Source organism: Zootoca vivipara, chromosome 14, assembly GCF_963506605.1.
Source record: "Zootoca vivipara chromosome 14, rZooViv1.1, whole genome shotgun sequence".
Classification (NCBI taxonomy): Eukaryota; Metazoa; Chordata; class Lepidosauria; order Squamata; family Lacertidae; genus Zootoca; species Zootoca vivipara.
The window spans coordinates 40,438,062-40,458,531 of NC_083289.1; the positions used below are offsets into that span (position 1 = coordinate 40,438,062).

Below are 20,470 nucleotides of genomic sequence, written 5' to 3' on the forward strand. Positions count from 1 at the left end.
TATAAGGCCATTGGGACTCACCCCAGATCATAATCCCTCCTCAACCCCAGGCCAAACTGCTGGCCAGCCCTGCTTTGCTTTCCTGGGTGGTTTTTGCCTGTCTGGAATGCATCACGTTTCCTGTCAGGATTGGGATCCCACACAGTATTTTTTTTGGAAAGCCACCAGTGCTTTATTTATTATTATTATTTTTTAAAAAGCATGCTTAATGTATTGTTTGACCTTACATATTGTTTTGATTCAATGGCATATGCACAGAGTTCCCACTGAATGTACTGAAATGCTCGTCTTCTTCATCCTTGTTCCTGAAAGGTGAGTCTGATGAGGAACTGCCAGCCCCCTCGCAAAGCTTGGAGAGCTTCTCAGATGAACACCCTCTTTGTTTTCCTGCTCTTTTTCCCATCTTTCACTGGAGTCCTCTCTGTCATAGCAGTCACCGTCTGGAGGTAAGCAGGATTGCTCCCTTCCCCTTGTCGGATTACATTGCTCTCCCCGAGGCTTTTGTATACAGAGAGAGTGAATCTGTGGCCCTCCAGATATTGCTGCACTACAACTCCCAACATCCATTGGCTAATGCTGCCTGGGGTTGAAGGGAGCTGGACTCCAAGAATATCTGGAGGGCCATTGGTTCTCTATTCCTGTTTTAGTGTTTTAGTCTTTGCTTTTTTTCTGAGCGGTTTGTTGCATCACACAGAGGAAGAGCTTGTAGCAAGGGCAGGTGTAAATCACCCCATGAATGAGCTAATCACAGGGGCAAATGTTGTTGTTTAGTTGTGTCCGACTCTTCGTGACCCCATGGACCAGAGCACGCCAGGCACTCATGTCTTCCACTGCCTCCCACAGTTTGGTCAAACTCGTGTTTGTAGCTTCGAGAACACTGTCCAACCATCTCACCCTCTGTCATCCCCTTCTCCTTGTGCCCTCCATCTTTCCCAACATCAGGGTCTTTTCCAGGGACAGATGTAAATACAGCCAAACAAATTGCTACACTAACAGCCCAGTGCCCCGACTGTATCTGTTCAGTGCAGTGGTGTGTCTATCTGTTAGCCAGTGTTACTTGTCTGGTATTACGTCTTGAATTATTAATAATAAATTTTTATTTATACCCCGCCCTCCCCAGTCAAAACTGGGCTCAGGGCGGCTCACACCAATAAAATTACAATAAAACATAAAAAGCAATTTGTCACAGTGGCCTGGGTGGGCTACTTCAGAGTAACGACTCCACACAGCTCTGCATTTTATCTTTTTATTGGTGCTGCGTATTTACAGTGCTAAAGGCAGTGCTATTTACAGAGACACATCTTATCCGCTTGAGTCAGAACCTCCGAATGGAGTTTGGCGCGTCTTTCTCCAACATAACAACTTGGGGAGACCCAGCCTCTTCCCCCGACGTTTCCTGCGCAATTCCGGAGTCGGGGGATCGGCCTTCCCCCCGTGCTCCCCCCTTCCTGTCCCACCTTGGGCGATGGCTCTGCTACCTTGCCTGAGCCTCGGACACCACTTCCTGCTTCTCCACTTGAGTCGGAACTCTCCCTGCTTTCCCCAGCACTCGGAGATGGGCTGGAACTCAAGATGGGAGGGACCTCCCGATATCCCTTGTCCCTCACACAATTAATTAAAATACAGGTTAAAATACAGTATTAAAATTTAAAATGCAGCCTCATTTTGAGTAGTCCATAAATTCAAGCCATGAGGGAGGAAAAAACACAGGGGTCAGACTAAGTCCAACCCAAAGGCCAGGCGGAACAGCTCTGTCTTGCAGGCCCTGCGGAAAGATGACAAATCCCGCAGGGCCCTGGTCTCCTGTGAAAGAGCGTTCCACCAAGTTGGGGCCAATACTGAAAAGGCCCTGGCCCTAGTTGAGGCCAATCTAGCCACCTTATGGCTTGGGATCTCCAGAATATTGCTGTTTGTGGACCTTAAGGTCCTCTGCGGGGCATACCAGGAGAGGCGGTCCCGTAGATACGAGGGTCCCAAGCCGCACTAACAGTTGCTGAACTTATTTAGAAATACTTTGTACTTTTATGTATTTGTATATATCTGTATCTCCCAAAGTCTACAAGCTTTATATATCCGCATTCAGAACTGTTTTACTGAGACTCATCTTCTGCAACCGTAAATATCTGAACTCCTTCAGTGTAGTGATGGTACTGGGAGCAGCTTCCACCACTGCGTGGGCATCTCACCTGAGATTCCCAACAATTGATGCTGAATCTGGTCATCCTGGCCTCTCTGCCCCAGCCCTGCCTTCAACAAAGGAGATTGCACTCCATTTACAGGAAGCAGTGTGCACTTTGTAAAATGGTGTGGTTTGTCTTTCTGAGCCGAAAAATTGACAAGGAAGGGAAACCATGAAATAATCTCCTCCCCAGTGCTGCTTCCACTCTGTTTTGGACCTTATCCTGCCCCAGGCTGAAAACAGGGAAGATGGCTCCCCAGTTGACCTCTTCTTTGAGCCAAAAACCTCTATGGGCCATGGACAGTCAGTGCTGTGTGAGATGGACCATTTTTTAAATGAAGCAGCTTCCTTATATCCTTAATTAAATCTTCTTTAAAAAAACAACACTCCTTCCAAATGCTTATGGAAATGGTTTCACACTGGGCTTTAGAATGCAGCAGTGGTATTGCATCATGAATCGTATCCATGCCATTGTCCTGTGCGTGCTAAAATATGTGGACCTCTTCCTAAAAAAACCTTCCCCTCCCCTCTTTGCCCAGGTTGGAGCCTTCTAAGACATGTGGCCCTTTCCGTGGTTTGGTGACTATCTTCGAGTCTGTTTCCAGCTGGATGGGAATACTCGCCAGTTATCCCAGTTCGAGATGGGTTGTGTGGATTTATCACAACTTAATTGAAAGCGTGCATTTCTTCTTCATCCTCTCCATCATTGTTTTGTAAGTTCCTGTCAGCCGTGCGTTTCTTTATTTTAGTAATGTGATAAGAAAAGGTTATTTTATTTTATTTGCAAAAGACGTGCTAATTTTAATTTCTTAACTCTTGTTTTAGAATAATCACATACCTCTACTGGCAAATAATAGATGGCCGTAAAATAATGGTTAAACTTCTGCAAGAGCAGATCATCAATGTGAGTATGTTGCTGGGGAGGTTTTCCAATGCGTAAACAAGGAGCCCAGCTTAATTTTTGTCTTTATTGAGTGGTCTGTAGGTAGGAAATAGGAAAAACCTATTGAAATTCATCACCTCCATTTTAGTGGGCCTGCTGTATGACTAACACTGGGTACAATCCAGTATGTTGCTGCTTCCGTACAAGGAATAATTAAACACCTGAGTGCAGAATATCTTCCTGATAGTTTGGCTATTCATTCTCTGGCACAGAATTTTATATTGTTGGATGTTTGGGTGCAACTCAGCTTGTGGCATACAGTGAGGGACATTCACATTCCCAGACTATCCCTGTACCTTTATAACCTGTCAGCTTCCTTCTCTGTCTCCCTGTTGTTTAGAGTGATGCAACTTTCTTTACATCCTGTTTAAAACTTCCTCCTCCTCCTCCTCTCCTCCTCCCTTGGACCTCAAGATGAGAGGTTATCTTTAACTATACTCTGTGAGAGAACAAAAGAGCGAGCATGGCTGCCTTGTTAATCTCTAGATTAGTTAGGTTGGAACTAGAAACATTTCTCTCCAAGCTTTGCATTTCCTACAATAAAGAACTTTATTGCTTTCTTACCTACATGCATCTCCCTCTGTGTGTGATTGCAACAGGTAAAGTCTACTCTCTAACCAAGATTTACTAGCTAAACACTGCTCACTCTGCATACTAAAAGGTTTCAATAGGTAGCTCTCTTTCTCTCCTTCCCTCCCTCTCCCTCCCTCCACCCACCCCCCAATAAAAAAACATCAGCAGCAGACACCATGACCACTACTGTTCGATCTGGATTCAAAATGCACAGAAGTGTTGACATTTCTGATTGGTTACCCATGTAACCAATTTGACTGCCCCTTAGAGCCAGTCGAAGAGGTGGAATTTGGGGGCTTCCCCCAAGCCAAGGGAACGGAAGAGGGAGGCTGGGATTTGCTTAAGGAGCAGTGCACAGTTGATTCAGTACACCTGAGGACTAAAGGAGACATTGCATTAAACACTTATTTTTAAAAGTGTGCTTGTACTGACTACATTTATTTTGGGATTGAGGGGAGAGCATTTATTTTGGGGGGATACTCTGGATCAGAGCCTGGCAATCCAGATCACGGCCAGTTTCCTGCCAAAACACCTGCTATCCTCCCTCCTCCCAATGGCGCTGTTAGCTGTAATGGCAATCTTCTGGAGAGAGACCCCACAGCTCATTTTTCTTCAGAATTAATTCGAAAGCGTGTTTACTGTACAATATGGATTGATACCTACACACTTGAAAGGGTCCATTTTTGGTGGTAAGTATCAAATGCATTCATCTCCCCACTGCATCTTCTAATACTCAATTTTTGTGTGTGTAATAGGAAGGGAAAGATAAAATGTTCCTGCTGAAGAAATTACGTGCGCTGCAGGCATCTAAACTTCAAAATCGGGGAGAGCAGCCACAGGTTAGTTGTGAAAATGTGGGCTTGTAAAATATTGCCTTATTCATTATGGGTCATTAAAACAATTGGCTAATAATCTGGGGGAATACGTAATGCAACACGGCAAGTTGTTTATTAGTATTGCACTAGATGGCGGTAGTGATCGCACAAAAATCCCAGGCCACTGGAGGTGCCTGCGTTGCGTACAGGCTTAATCCCGTAGGTATTAAGACTTGGATACAAGACTTGCCTTGAGCATGTTAAGACTTTTGTGGTTGCAATCCATTCCATCCACCCTGAATTAAGTATACACAGTGTACCTAATTTTGATACTTCTCCCCTGCCCAACAGAGGAGTTCATCTGTGCACCAGTCAACTAGACAGCAGGTGCCTCCACCATTGCCTAACTCCACTGAAAGCTCTGCAGCAACAGAGGAACGAGACTCTTACTTTGAGGTAATGGCAACCGCAACTGAGAGAGGACCTCTGGGCATTTGCATTGAACTGAAATTCTTTTACCACTCTTCTATGCTTCAGAGCTCACCTAGAGTATTGTTTGTCCAGTTTTGGCCATTGGAGTTTGCAGGCCCAAGCTCAATGGTCGAGCAATCCTCTTGGAATGCAGAAGGTCCTAGGTTTAATCCCATTATATCTAGGTAGGGCTGGAGAAAGCTCCTGCCTGGAGAGCTGCAGTCAGTCCATCACTGGTGACTATTGGCACTGCTAGGGCAGAAGGCAGGGAAGGCAGGGAAGCCAACAGTAGGTGGTACCAGAGCTAATGATGGGCGGAGCCAACTGATTCTAGTTCCACCCCCATCCTCTTGCCCTTTCTGAGTTCTACAAAAGGGATTCAGACTAAACATTAGATGGAGCTTCCTGGCGGGGTTGAAGCTGTTTTGACAGCGCAGCAGGCTGCCTAGAATGGTGATGACCAGGGAGGCTGGATGGCCACATATCGGGGGTGCTGTGGTAGTGAATTTCCCACTTCAAACAGGGGGCTTGGCTGGATGACCTTTGAGCTTCCTTCCAACTCCAATTATTGCTTGCAGCCTCACAGTTTGGTGTCTTTACACTGCCTGTGTAAGTGGCAAAAAGCAGGTGGAAATCGAAAGCGCCTAGTCCTTCCTCAGCAGCCCATGTTCCCAGCAGCGCTTTAATTATGTCCCTAACTTCTCAGTGCTGGAACACAAGGGCAAATGGAGATTAGAAACTGTGCAATAGTAGCTCCCTGGAGAAGCTCCCCATCTAGTCCAGCATCCTGTTCTCACAGATGCCAACCAGTTACCTATAGGAAGACCTCAAGTGGGACCTGAGCACAACAGGACTCTCCCTGCACTGCAGTTTCCAGTAACTGGTATTCAGCAGCATGAACAGCACTGAAGTGCATTGGGCCAAGCGCTTTTAATTATCAATGGCGGAATCAATTGTTCCGGCAAGAGCAGACCAAAGCGAATGTTCTGATTTGGAATCCCTTGGTAGTGGTGGTGGTGGGGGCCCTATTATTGTTGGTGTGAAAATACATTGAAAATCTCTAAGGTGTGTTCTGATACTGTAGTTGATTGATTTGGCACTCACAAAAAACAGATATTATCATAGATCAGGCATCCCCAAACTGCAGCCCTCCAGATGTTTTGGCCTACAACTCCCATGACCCCTAGCTAACAGGACCAGTGGTCAGGGATGATGGGAATTGTAGTCCAAAACATCTGGAGGGCTGAAGTTTGGGGGTGCCTGTCATAGATCCTGGCTGGAGAAGCAGAATGGAGAGTGTGCTTCCAATGTGCAATCAGTTGGGGGAGCGGGGGAAGAATGTGGCACTTAAAGCTCTGAAATTCCCTCGCCTCATTTTAGACCTAAGGAAATGGGGATCTGTTTATTATTACATTGCTATGTTATTCTTCCCTTTAGCTTGCAAGACCTCAGATGACCAGCTTCTCTCGTGGTAAGCATAAGCCTGGCACAAATGGGCAGAGCAGGTGGCAAAAATTGAAAACCCAGCTCTTTGAAGATTTAAAGCCCTTTTCAGGCATTCAGCTATTAGTACCGGTAGGAGGGCGCAGGGCTGGCTCTCCTCCTACACAGAACTACACAGTGCATTAGCTGGCATATTATTGGCTTAGTCAAAAAGCTTATGTTCTATGCATGATGCTTCCAACATGGAAACTCAGGGTCCCCATCTCTGTAGAGACTCTTATGTGTTAGGCAGCTCCCTTCAGATTGACTTGCCCATGTGTAACATGGGGTGTGTCCACTTCATGTGCTGTTGAGGGGAGGGGGCTAGCCCCACATCTTTCCACAGTCCTTTTCATTTGTTCAGAATTAATACCTGAATAGGGCTATAATTACCTGGTCAGGGATGGTATATAGTTTGGTGTTAACATCTGAATTGGCAAACTATGGTTTGTGTTTGCCACCTATCAGGATTGGAAAGCCACTTCAAACGGTGATTTTCCGATTCTATTTTGGAGAGGAAGCAGAAAACTGGTTTGGTGATATTGGATGGGGTGCGAACTATGGCTCATTGGAATCAGGAACTGGAAGTGGAGGAGATAAAGGGAAAACACAAGCCAGAGGCTTGGAGCAAGCAGCCAAACCAGCTCATTGTTTGAAAAAGTGTTATCAGCATAGGTGGACTACTGGTTGAACCTAGCAAAATCGTCATTCCGCTTTTAAAAAGCAACTTCTATTTTGAAGATAAATGCTCTATGGCAGGGGTTCCCAACAAATTTTTCTCGAGGACCCCTCATCGAGCCGCTATTGTGACAAGGACCCCCATTAATTCCTAATCCTAAAATTAAAAAGTGAGAGCCAAATTAAGAGTCTTTTTATATTTTATATTTATACGTTTTTACAGTTACGATTTAGGTTCAATGGACACTGACAAGATCGGTTCGAGAGTCACTGACTTACTTTCTTGAACATCAAATGCATTATCTTCCTCTTCATCTGTAGGCCTTTGTCGTTTTAACGAACCACTTTTTAACCAACGGTCCATTTTTAACTACACGAACTGTAGCTTCCGCGAAAAACAACGCTTTGTTTACAAACACTACTGTTTTGCAAAGAGGCAGCGCGTGCCAGGGAGGAGGGAGGGGAATGGAGAAGACAGGGTACCTGCGCAGTAGCGCACAAATGAAGCCGACATGCGCAAAGCATCTTGGGGAGGTGAGCGTTAGTAGAATGCACGCGCTGCCTCTTTGCAAAACAGTAGTGTTTGTAAAGCGCCACCTAACGGCATACAGCAGAACTACTGCCTCTATCTAATTCTAGTTTTGCGCTAGACTCTGCTCATGCAGGAAGCGGCCAAAACAAAAAATCTGTTATCATACGAAACATATTTAATATATTTTTTATTCTAATAGCATCTTGCGGACCCCTCTGGCATAGCTCGCGGACCCCTGGGGGTCCGCAGACCACCTGTTGGGAACCACTGCTCTATGGGCTCTTGTCCAGAGCACAGTCCCAATCTGGATTGGGATCCCACAAATTTCCTGCTGACGATCTCTCTCCCACCCACCCGTTTACCCCTGAAGGTAATTCTTGCAGTATGCCTTATCTTCTGGAGAAAACAGGGTTCCAGTCCAGATTGGGAGTACATTCCATGTCTGGGACACACAGCTGACTTTTCTTCAAAATACAAATGTTCGGTTTAAGGATGCTTGTTAAAAACACGTGAATGACCGAGAGAGGCATTAACAAAAAGGGCTGTGAAGAGATAATCTCAATTCCACGTGTGCCATGGTTTGATTAGGAATGTGTGTAACTTCTATCAAATACAACCGTGCTGATGCTTTGCCATCTTGTCTTGCTTGCAGTTCATGAGAGTAACCATCCAGCCAAGAATGCTACAGCTTCTGAAGCTCTGGCTCTGGCTTTGAGAGCCAGGCAAGAGGCTGAATGGGAAATAGGAGATGATGAAAGTTCCTGAAAGTGGAGGAGTGCAAAATGGACAGAGAAGCACTCTTGAGAATTTTGCTATTTGCACTACTGAGGCCTTAGAAGGAACTGTCTGCACTTTTGAAAATTGACAAATGAAGAATGGTGTCGAAAAACCAAGGCTTTTTGCATCAAAAATTGTATTTTTTCACTGGTTGCAATTTTGCTTTATTGTAATTTTTTTGAAAATATTGTGAAACATAATTAAAACAGGATGCAGCTCATCAGTGGAGTCCAGGACAGGATTGACTACATATGGAAAGATGTGAGATTAAACACCTTTTTCATGGAACTTTCTTACTGGATTAGTGTAAATTATTCTGATAAATAACTGCCAAGTACAGGTCTGTGAATATTTGTTGTAATATTTATGAAATGCTTTATTTTTGCTGTGTTGTTCAGAGCATTTTTTTACAGAGATTAGAGGCATTTATAAAGAATGATAATGAGAGCTCTGTTTGTTTTTTAATTAACATGCATTGTGTAACCACTGTGAAATGTTAAATCTGGTTACATATATCTTACTTCATCTCTGTGCAGTTCCAACCTTTTTTGGAAAACAATGGCTACATAACCAGCAAAAAAAAAAGTTGTAAGTTTGGAAAACAGAAACCTGTTTTAGCTGTGACTTTGCAGCTGCACATTTTTAAATTGTTTGACAAGGACCCTCTTATTTCCCCTACATCAATGGTTGGCTGCTTCAGTTGCCATCTGGCCTAGCTAATTCCTTCCAGCCAAACTACTCATGTGAATTGCAATCAAGCACTTTTGAGGAGTGCCTGCCTGCTGGAATCAGGATTGCATCTACAACAGGAGTTGTTGCTGCTCAACTGTTTGTGGTGCTTGGCTTCTTCCTGTTAAAAGCTGGTATGCAGAGTTTAAGGCGCAACCTTTTCCCTTCCTAGAGTATTCCTAATTCTTCAAGTGCTTCTGTATCCCTACTAGATTTCAGCATCCAATTCTCCCCAAGTGGTCGTATTTTCTTTGCTTCTACTTTGTCAGGTAGTTTCTAGTTTCCCTACCATGAGCAACTTCCATAGTAAAGGCATTTCCTTTGTGTTCGTTTGGACACAAAGTTCTTGAGTGATCTTCTGAATGCTATTACTTTGGAATAGGTTGTACTTCATGCATTTTCAGAGCAAAATGCAAGGACAACCTGCAAAGAATCTTGGTCAGAGGAGCAGACCCTAATTTGTAAGAATTAACATGTTGCTTCAAAAGCAGTGCCAAATGTGAATTCAAATTGGCACCTAAACTGAGCCCCCAAAATCTCTTCCTGCTTATCCATAAACAGTGGTACCTCGGGTTAAGTACTTAATTGGTTCTGGAAGTCCATACTTAACCTGAAGCGTACTTAACCTGAAGCGAACTTTCCCATTGAAAGTAATGGAAAGTGGATTAATCCGTTCCAGACGGGTCCACAGAGTACTTAAATTGAAAGTACTCAACCTGAAGCGTACATAACCTGAGGTATGACTGTATAGTCTAGTCCTGGCTGTGGTGTTGCTCCATGTTGTTTCCAGGTCTCGCTTTTCAGCTAATGCCTCTTATTCATATCCCCCAGGGAGGATTCTGTTTCACCCAGCCAGCCACTTACCCATAAGACAGTTCCACAACCTGCAGTACCTGGCCTAATTTCTTCCAGCCCCCCAAATGCTTTGATTTTCTCTTGCTCTCTGGTCCACGCCTTGGGGAACCAGTTTGTCTTTCGACTAGACAACGAGGAGGTATATGCAGTTGTCTCCCTCTCTACTATTTCATTCTAAGTACAGGCTAATTTCAAGTCATGTCAGTGATTGGTGAAGGCCTAGCATCAATTTATTTCCAAAAAAAAAGGCAGCTTAATTTAGAAAAAAAGTTCACACCTGCATTAAACCAACCTGATTTTTTTTAAAGGGCTGCACAGCCCTCTCTTATCTAGACTCTTCTTGCTAGGATTAAAATTGATTGTAATGTTAAGACTCCATCCAGCATGATGAAAAGAAACATTTGGATCCACTTTGCATTGTGATAATTCAGTCCCAAGAAAATCAATATGAATCCTTGAAGTTCCACTGCTGACAAACTTCAGTTTGCTTTAAAGAAGCAAACCAAAAAGAATCCAGCAAAGGCTGAACACTAGAAGTGAGGGTCACAGTCCTCCACTAAGCTGTCGGTGATGTAGCTGGCCTGGAGAACATTTTCATAGTACATTTTTTCAGCAAATGTGTTGACTGTCCAAGCCACAACTTGAATTCCTTTGGAAGACCACTGCCTCACATATTCCCTAGAAAGGATAATGTCAGAAATGATGTGAGGGAAGACTGCAAGTGACTGCAATTAAAACTAAACCTTTATTATTTCATGTTTTCTATAGTAACAGCAGGCCATCTTTTTGGTACTTAACCCACAATCTTTCCCCCCTATTTAAGTTAAGGTGTGGTATTCGATTGGAAACCATCTCTTAGGGATAATTATTGAGGCCATCAGAGGGAGAAACAGCAGCATGCCTAGGTCCATTTCCAGCTGAAAGGCCCGCCTCCCTCCATCTCCCCAGTGCCGTCGCTGACAGCGCCATCTTAAGCGCCCCTGTTGCCATGGTGCGCCGGATCTCTCCGGCGCCCTTCCGCCCCGTTTCCCAGCGCGGTGGGCAGGTGGGCATGGCGCTGCTGTGCGGCGGGCGGGCAGGCACAGCGCGATCTCTCCGGCGCCCTCCCGCCCCGTTTCCCAGCGCGGTGGGCGCCGCGCACAGCGGACTGGCCGGCCAGCGGGCAGGCGCAGCTTGCGGCGCCCTCCTGGCGGGCCGGCGCAATGGTGCCCTGCGCCACCGGGGGTCTACGTAGAGCCGGCCCTGATCGCTGAGGAAGCAGCACCCAGGTATCCTCCCACCTGAAAGCCTCTGTTATGTGCATGGAGCTAACTTATCCTGCACTTGCACAAAGCTGCCTTTTCAAGCTACCATAAGAGGGTATTTACCCTGAAAGGTTGTTTACAAGTACTACAAATGAGAATTACACATAGTTAAAGGTAAAGGTAAAGGGACCCCTGACCATTAGGTCCAGTCGTGACCCACTCTGGGGTTGCGCGCTCATCTCGCTTTATTGGCCGAGGGAGCCGGCGTATAGCTTCCAGGTCATGTGGCCAGCATGACAAAGCCGCTTCTGGCAAACCAGAGCAGCACATGGAAACGCCGTTTACCTTCCCGCTTGGAGCGGTACCTATTTATCTACTTGCATTTTGATGTGCTTTCAAACTGCTAGGTTGGCAGGAGCTGGGACCGAGCAACGGGAGCTCACCCCGTTGCGGGGATTCGAACCGCCGACCTTCTGATCAGCAAGCCCTAGGCTCAGTGGCTTAGCCCACAGCGCCACCTGGGTCCCAATCTACACATAGTTAGGGTGGTTTAAATAAGAAAAGCTCACCAGGCACCCACTATGTTGACACCTGCACTCTGTTCTTTTAAGTCTTGCATGATTCGGTGTTTGCCTATCCTCTCCCCTCATCCCTCCCCCCAATCCTGAGGAATATCTTAGCTGTGGGTGGGTTAGACAAAGGGTAGTCAACACAGTGCCCTACAGATGTTGTTGGGTTCCATAGGCAGTGATTAGGACTGATGGGAGTTGTAGTCCAACAAGCAGCTGGAGGGCACCTCCCACTGGCTATCCCGGAGTATAGTCAAGGTTTTCTGCTTACTGTGAAACGAAATTTTTCTGCACCAGAAAAGCGGAAACCCCACAGAAGTGCCACAGGAAGTTGTGCATGCTCCAGTCCATAATGACATCCAGCATCATCATGAAATAATGTTTCAAACAGGAAGTGTAGCGAGGCTTCCCATCTCCTAAGTGACTAAAGCTCCATGGTCGGTGGGTTAGAGCTGTTAAAACATTCCTATCAGCTTGCTTCATCTACAAGGCCAAGCAGAGGAACAAATGAATACATTTTGATGTACAAAGATTGATATTGCAAGGGAGACTTGACTTTCATCATTTCAAGCTTGACTTTGATGGTACGTAATCTTGCTATATCTGGTAGTCTGGTGTTTGTGGAGAAAGAGTCAAAGGCTGGAACTCAACCCTTGCATCATGTTTGCTAAAGAAGTCCAGACATTTTGTACCACAAACCTAAACACACTTAGAAGTACACCTTACTGATTTTAATTACCGTACTTCCCAAATTATGTATCTGCCTTGAAGAGCTGAGTGCTGGAATAGTTTTAAAACTATTTGGTTTATAGCAATTAAACTAATTATTACCCTGTTTCTCATATTTTAAGACATACCCATAAAATAAGCCATAGCAGGATTTTTAAGCATTTAAGGAATATAAGCCATACCCCGAAAATAAGACATAGTGATAGGCGCAGCAGCAATGCCGGCCGCGGCAGGAGGAGGAGGAAAAAAATAAGACATCCCTTGAAAATAAGCCATAGTGTGTTTTTTGAGGAAAAAATAAATATAAGACATGTCTTATAATATGAGAAACACGGTAGGGTTGGTTGTATTGGGTACCTGTACACCCCCACCATGAAGCAAGCTTAGGATTGATTTTAGGTTTTGGGGGGTCCTGCGTAAGCTGTCTTCAGTAAGCCCTGACCTCCTTTATCCATGACCCATACAACCCCCCCCCCACTGTCCTTGCAAAATGAGGGGAGTCCATACAACGCTTCACAGTGGACAGAATTATTCAAGATTTTTTAAAGTGAAGGCCACTTTGTCAATCTTTAATATACCCTCCCCACTTCCATAAGATTATGTACTATGTGTAATGCTGAAATTACCCAAATTAAAATCTTACCATGACCAGAAATATCATGGCAACAACAGAACACTTAGGTGAAAAATTGTACCTTATAGACAACATCCGGCATAAAAGAGCAAACGATGCTAGTGTTGTACAGCCGAGGATATTCCAAGTACAGGGGTTTTAGGGCTGCAACTGCCTGCCAGGAAACAAGTTACATGAAAGAAGTGCAAAGCAGTTTAAAGGTAATTTTGAAATTTTGTTATTATAGCCTGAAGGTCAGACTGGAGATGGAAAGGATTGCATAGTTTTTTTTGAATGCAAGATGCTGACCTTTGGTTTTGCCCTTCAGCTGGCTTAGGTACTTCAAGTCAAGACAAGGGTGCTTGCTATTGTAGTGGTGTGTATACAAAGATAATATTATTGTTTGAGACATACATCAAGGGAGGCACAATTTGCTTCAGTGGAAAATTTGCTTTTGGCAAGCATTTTGGTTCAGTATGTAAGAGACAGATTCATAAAAGGACCAGTAACTTGGTATTAGAGTACATGCTATGCTGAAGGTGCCATGTTCAGTCCTCAGCACCACCATTTAAGACTGATTTTAGGTAGCAGCACTGGGAAAGACCCCTGTTTGTGGCTCTAGAAAGCTGCCAACTATTAGACTACAAGGCTGGACTAGGCAGATCTACAGTCTGACTCTATATAAGGCAACTACATACATACAGTCGTACCTCGGGTTACGAACACCTCGGGTTACGAACTGCACAAACCCGGAAGTATTTTCGCCGTGCTCGCGTGCGCAGAAGCGCCCCGCGCGATTTGCGCATGCGCAAAATGGGGTTCGGGTTACGAACTTTTCGGGTTACGAACTGCGTCCCGGAATGGATCGCGTTCGTAACCCGAGATTCTACTGTACATGTATAATTCCATGTGCACAGTGCCAGAAAATGGGATAAATGCCCCTTCCCTATCCCACACCTACAACTTAAAGAAAACGTCGTTTCATGCTTATTTTTAACTGGTCTCACCCACAAAGGAAAGGGACTTAAGTTATTCAGTATTATATCGCTATGAGTAAGACCAAAGGCGGGGTAAATCAGCTATGATTGTAAATAGGTTGAAAAAGAAGCAGCACTAATGCTCTTCTTGTCTTGGTAAAATTGCATTAATGTTTACTAAGAAAGATCTCTCAGATCTGATCAAATGGAAGACCTCTACCATGTGCTGTCCCACAAGAATGTGAGGCTTCAGCACAGTGGAAGAAAATGGTACCTTGTCTGCATCACCCTTGACATCAAAGTAGATCGTGAGATCGTAATGCATACTTTCCAAAACAGCTTCTTTCAAAGTTGGTATTTTTTCTCCACGGTAATCCCTCCTACAGAGAAACAGTAAAACTTTAATTGTGTGCATTCCTGCATGAACATTTACATAAAAAAAGGGAATAATGCTTCTGTTCACTTTTATCACCATGAAGCATCTAAGGCAGGGGTGGGGGACCTTTCTGACTGGCAAACCAGATGTTTATCTCCCCTCACCTTGTGGGCCAACTTTTGACAGGCGGATGGGACCACCCACCTATCAGTCACCTGACACCATTATAGGCATACATAAAATCTTCAAGACAGGTGGCTCTGACGGTGACCTAATATTAGAAAGAACTAAACTAATCAAGAAAGTATGTGTTTTTACCAAAACATAAACAGTCCAAGCTTAATATATCCAGTAGTATTCTGCTGGTGACGCTTGTGAACAGCACAAAGCTGCACCCTTACAGTATTTTGGAATTATCTGACAGAAAACAGATCTGGTTGGAAGAATTTCCCACCCGTTCTTCAAGATTCTTTCCTTCCACCTATTACCTTCACACTGAGACCAAGTGACTGGCCCAATATCACCCAATAAACTTCATGGCTGAGAGGTAGCTTGCTCTCAGCGACATTGCTACATCAAGGGGAGCAGGCGGCGTTCATCTTCACAAACCACTTATCTCTACAAACTTATTTGGGAATAAGAAATAATTATTTCTGTGGGATTTGCTTCCACATAACCATGCATAGGATCAGGCGGTAAGAGAAAACATTTTATGTAATGGTACAGAAATATTGCATTTCGAGGTATGAATGAAGGTGTTCTTTAGATTGCTCACTTACCATAATCTATGTTTAGCAGCTGGATTAAATTTTCTGATATCAGCAAACGTCAAGCTGTTTAAGTCTCCAGACCCATCAGTGGTCCTGTCTACAGTGTCGTCATGCATCAGGACAGGAATGCCATCAGCAGTGAATCCAAGGTCAATTTCCACCCCTGTTGCTCCATTCTCAGCTGCCTTGATAAACAAAAAAACAAACTGATTTAAACAGGACATTGGATAACAATACAAATTTTGCATTGAAAGCTGTGTTTTGTTACCATCACATTAGAAATGGGAAAACTGAAACGGATTCACCAGCTGTGACCTGACTTTTGTTGGTGCTGCAGGACCTTTCAGTACTATTGGTCATGGTATAGTGTTTCTGTACTGCCAGGCCAGGTTGGGGCCCAGAGTACAGGATTATGCTGGTTCCTGCCCAGCCTAAAGGACATTTTCTGAAGGCAGATCTGGGGATTAAGTGTTCAGCTTCTTGTTTGTTAACTGGCCTATGGAGATCCACAAGGTTGTATCTTTTCTCTCATGCCGGTTAATGCTTATATGAAACTGCTGGGAGAGGTCATCTGGAGATATGATCACCAATATGTGGGTGATACCCAAATCTAGGATTGCTTTTCATCAGATATTAGAGAGTAAAAACCCTTAACTGATTGTGATGGGTTAGATGTTAGTTAACAAACTGAGATGGTGCTCTTGGGAGCCTGTTATTTAATATTTTCAAAGTATTCAATTGAAATTAGTGTGTTTTCAATACCAATTCAAAGTGCTGGTTGTCACCTTTAAAACACTAAATCCAGGATCCAGGGTTTCTAACAATTCCACACAATTTCCCCCACCCATTAATATCATCAGGTTTGGCTCTGCTCCGTGACACCCAAACATCTGAGGTGAGATTGGTTTGTAACTTGGAAGGCAAGCCTTCAGATAAAAGAAATACCGTAATACACAATGAAGATGCTCTCCTCTGTAAGCTGTAGAGTGAATGTGAGGGAAGTTAATTTTATCTCTGAAAGCTTTTCTGGGAAGATATCCTGCAAAATTTGTACTGATTTGTTTCAGGGATGTGTCCTCTTGTGTCACCAAGAGAGTTGCCAGGCTTTTTCTTTTCTGACCTTGATACTGAAAAAATATATATCTTGCTGGGTTCTTCAGAGAAGAAAAATGTATAATTTGTATTTGTTTTTAAATGTTGAGTTTCTTACCTTTCTAGTGAAGTGAACAAACAATGAGAGGCAATGTGTATCCTGCTCAGAGATAAGGAAACACTTTAAATCTCATAAAAGTCCAACCAAAGACTTTGGAAGTCAATTATCTGATTTGCAGAACAGATAAGAAACAGAGGAGTAAACAGCATCTCCCCTCACTGAGTTTGCGATGGATTGTCTTGGGAAGTGGAAGGTCACTATATTTACCACTAATGATTCACAAATATTTTCACCTCATCTCCCTTGTTAATCTCCTTACTCTGTTTAGGTTTCAGTTGATCTTTATAATCCCTGTGGTTATTTTATGCTTTAATCACTCTCATTAGTACAGCAAGTGAGGGTTACCTTCCCTTTGTTTGTCACACATTTAATTGCAACTGCTAGCTTCAGAACAGGTTACAAACCTCAAAGGTTTATTATTCCATTGCAAGTCTGCACTGGAACATTACTTTGAAATTAGGTCTCTTATTCCAGAATTTAAAACAATTATTCCGGAATTAAGTACTCACTGCTAGCCTGCTTAAATTCCTACTTCACAGGAACATTGTGAGGATAAAATAGGGAAGAGGGAAACCATACAGGTATATGCTGACACCTTGAGCTTCTTGGAAGGGGAGACAGACAGACAGACAGACAGACATAAACAAAAAAATAAAAATAAAATATGTGGAGATAACTGTGGGCCTAAATTCTAAAATTCCTGGCAAGTTGCAACCCTCGGGGGGGGGGGGGAGTCAGCACCTGCCCACTAAAGAGAAGAATGGTGTGTCTGTCACTTCTCCTGGTCAAGAGAAAATCCAAACTGGTTCTTTTGTGTTTGCATGTTCCTTACAAGAGATGGGCTTAATTCCAGTACTGCTGCATAGTCCACAAGGGCCTGCAGTTGCTTTGTGGTTTCTCTCTTCTACAAGGAGAGTTGCTTCTATAGGAGGATGCAAATTTTTCAATCACACCAATGAAACAGAATAGAAAGATGCACCGTTTTTGGACCCTTCCCTGTTCTAGTCTTCCTCTGTTGTGCATCTCCCTCCCTCCAAGCACACAAATAAAATTTAGACTTCCCATTTTATTTATGTTACACTGTAGAATGCCCCCTACATTTATACCTCATGAATCTTCAAAAGTTGTTTAAGAGAGTTCTCCCTAAACTGGCTTTTGGTGGTAAGGGACAGAGAAAGGTAAGGTACCTATAATAAATAAAACTGCAAATATCATAATGCATTTGCATAATCTATGGTGTAGACCAGTGGTCCTCAACCCCCGGGCCACGGACCAGTACCGGTCCATGGATCAATTGGTACCGGGCCGGCCAAGGAACATTTAAATACAATTAAATTAAAATTATTAAATCAAAACAATCTAAATAAAATATAAACAATCAACGTCCCCCCCTCAGCGGGCCGCGATAAAATGATCAAACGTCGACTGGTCCGTGGCGATAAAAAGGTTGGGGAGCACTGGTGTAGACCACACTTGCAAGACTATGCCCACTTTTGATCACCACAACTCAAAAAGAGTATTACAGAACTGGGAAAGGTGCAGAAAAGGGCAGTGTTGGGAAATGAGCTGGACAGCTCAGTTGGTGACAGCGTGGTGCTGATAATGCCAAGGTTGCAGGTTTGATCCCTAGATGGGACAGCTGCATATTCCTGCATTGCAGGGGATTGGCCTAGGCCGTAGAGATGATCCTCAGGGTCCATTCCAACTTTGGTTCTATTATCAGTTGGCTACGATCATGAAGCTGGAGCAACTTACCAAGGAGCAAAGGTTAAGTGAGGAAAAAGTGGATAGATAAAGAATTTTTCTTCCCCTCTCCTAGTACTAGAACCCAGGGTATTTTGATGAAACTGAATGGCAAGAGATGCAGGACAGAAGAATTATTACACATATAGTGGCAGCTGCTTCCGTAAGGCCAATATAGCTTTAGAGGAATTAGAAAATAATGGTGGAGGATATAACTGTAATAAAATACAGCATTAACAATAACAATGCATGCCATGTGTTATTTCAGGTTACTCGGCTACCAGTGATCGCCGAAGAAGAAGATTATGATTTCAGGTACAATAGTGACAAGCATACATGGGGAAAAATTTTCCAATGAATGCCATGGCATGACTCTGAAGCCCTTTCCTGCAACAGGGAATGGGTTAAACACCCCAAGTCCCCAAGATGTGGTATAATAAATAGAACCAAATATTCGGGGGGCTGACCTGTCTGATGGCGGCCAGCGTATTCTCGGGCGCGTCGTGTCCGCCGCCGCGGTGCGCGATGCGCGCCGGGTTCCCGCGGGGCTGGATGACCAGCTGGGCTCGCTGGACCGGCGCCGGCTCGAGGCTGAAGAGGCGCAGCACCAGGTAGAGGCCCGCAGTCAGCAGGCACGAGAGCACGGCGCTCCGGCTCAGCACCAGCGCGGCCAGCAGCACCGTCGAGAAGGCGGCCAGCAGTCCCTCGGAGTAGCAGAACATGGCGGCCCAACGGCCCCCCACAGGCGGAGGGGAGTCGCCCCCCCCCCGCTCCCTCAACTGCCAGCGAAGGCGGCGGGCGCCGAGGAGGCAGCGCTCACCTGGGGCCTTGACAGCATAATAGTGAGGCGAGGTCCCCGGCTCCCAGCCAATCGCCACCCAGCCCCCGGGCCGCCAGCCAATAGGGAGCTAAGGATTGAGGAGAGGGGCGGGTTTTTCTTTTTCGTGTATCCAGAATGAACTTTGCCTTGAAGCTGCACCCAGCCGGCCAAGGCGAAGTTCACACCATGCACTTGTTGTTCTTGTTCTTGCTGTTGCTGTTGTTTTCAATGGGCACTATGATACCGTTTTGTTTTGTATACCACCCTTTCTCCGAAGATTTCAGGGCAGTTCACAGCATAAAAACACACAATGAAAACACGAAAGACACAATGAAAACAATAACAAAAGAACACAATACCCCCCCCCCACAAAAGTCCGTTAAACAGTCTTGGGAGCAGTAGTGTGTTGAAGGCGTTGTCAGGAGATCACACCTTCCAAAGGGAAAGCGGGTAGCCCCACCATAGCTGCCAAGTTATCCCCTTTTTTAAGGGATTTTCCCTTATGCTGAATAGGCTTCCTCGCGAGAAAAGGGAAAACTTGGCAGCTATGAGCCCCACTCGCTTTTGGCTCTGACCCCCAATGCCCTACGAACGAAGCAGTCACCTTCAACATAGAAAATACATAAACTGATAAACTAAGAATTACTAATGCTGAAATTCTATCTCTAGGAGGAAGCGCTGTTGAACTCCGTTGGGCTTATTTCTCGTGTAGACAGACGCTGTACAATTGCACTGTATCACAGGGATGCTACTACACCTGTCGTTCACTCGGATCACTGGCCATGCTGGCTGAGACTGATGCGGGATGCAGGCAGCGGTTCTCAGCATCTACCTCTGGGAAGAGGGACTTGACGTCACGTCCTGTGAAACTTCTATATCATATGATTCCGAAAGTATTGCTGTTTGTCCCCCTTATTTGCCTCTGCTTTGCTATTTCTATCTGTTTTCTGTGATGATTTTGTTTTATGCTTGATTTTTCGTGGTAATAATAATAAAAGTTAGAAAAACGGTTTATATTGTAACTTTAGGACTCAGGGCAGTTCACAACCTAAAGTTACAATATAACTTTTTCTAACTTTTATTATTATTACCACGAAAAATCAAGCATAAAACAAAATCATCACAGAAAACAGATAGAAATAGCAAAGCAGAGGCAAATAAGGGGGACAAACAGCAATACGTTCGGAATCATAGAAAATGCAGCAAGCCTGTGGAAATAAAAACGCCTTTAACATGGGTACCGCTTATTTCCCTTGCCTCTTCTTCTAATTAAAAGCGAAACGCCTCGGCGAGCTACTAAAAACTACAACTCCCAGCATGCCAAGCGCTAGCTTCCGCGTTCTGAGTCCTTGCTTTGTGGGCGTTGTAGTTTCCCTTCCCCT

The 20,470-nt window shown here is 44.5% G+C and overlaps 2 protein-coding genes across 2 annotated transcripts in view; one reads left to right on the top strand and one right to left on the bottom strand.

Moving 5' to 3' along the window:
• TMC5 (transmembrane channel like 5) overlaps nucleotides 1–9,061 on the top strand; it is a 42,080-nt gene extending 33,019 nt beyond the window's left edge. Inside the window, exons 17-23 of the mRNA XM_060282793.1 lie at nucleotides 313–446; nucleotides 2,719–2,892; nucleotides 3,005–3,083; nucleotides 4,451–4,534; nucleotides 4,862–4,966; nucleotides 6,419–6,452; nucleotides 8,326–9,061. Coding sequence (XP_060138776.1) covers nucleotides 313–446; nucleotides 2,719–2,892; nucleotides 3,005–3,083; nucleotides 4,451–4,534; nucleotides 4,862–4,966; nucleotides 6,419–6,452; nucleotides 8,326–8,438 — 723 coding nt within the window. The 3' untranslated portion in view covers nucleotides 8,439–9,061. The remainder of the gene's footprint in view (nucleotides 1–312; nucleotides 447–2,718; nucleotides 2,893–3,004; nucleotides 3,084–4,450; nucleotides 4,535–4,861; nucleotides 4,967–6,418; nucleotides 6,453–8,325) is intronic.
• On the bottom strand, nucleotides 8,585–19,127 carry GDE1 (glycerophosphodiester phosphodiesterase 1). The gene is made up of 6 exons (XM_035131992.2): nucleotides 18,736–19,127; nucleotides 15,322–15,497; nucleotides 14,441–14,546; nucleotides 13,272–13,364; nucleotides 12,119–12,330; nucleotides 8,585–10,712 (listed from the first exon to the last, which is right to left on the bottom strand). The coding sequence occupies exons 1-6, from the start codon at nucleotides 18,988–18,990 to the stop codon at nucleotides 10,565–10,567; spliced, it is 990 nt and encodes a 329-aa protein (XP_034987883.1). The 5' UTR covers nucleotides 18,991–19,127; the 3' UTR covers nucleotides 8,585–10,564.
• Nucleotides 19,128–20,470: the final 1,343 nt, after the last annotated feature.

Bases quoted from the DNA above. Each gene is read 5' to 3' on its own strand.
- GDE1 (XM_035131992.2), bottom strand. From the start codon at position 18,990: ATGTTCTGCTACTCCGAGGGACTGCTGGCCGCCTTCTCGACGGTGCTG. The intron at 15,498-18,735 runs GTCAGCCCCCCG...TTGTTTATCAAG, and splicing joins CGCTGGCCGCCATCAGACAG to GCAGCTGAGAATGGAGCAAC. The intron at 12,331-13,271 runs GTACAATTTTTC...TTGGCCTTGTAG, and splicing joins TGCCGGATGTTGTCTATAAG to ATGAAGCAAGCTGATAGGAA.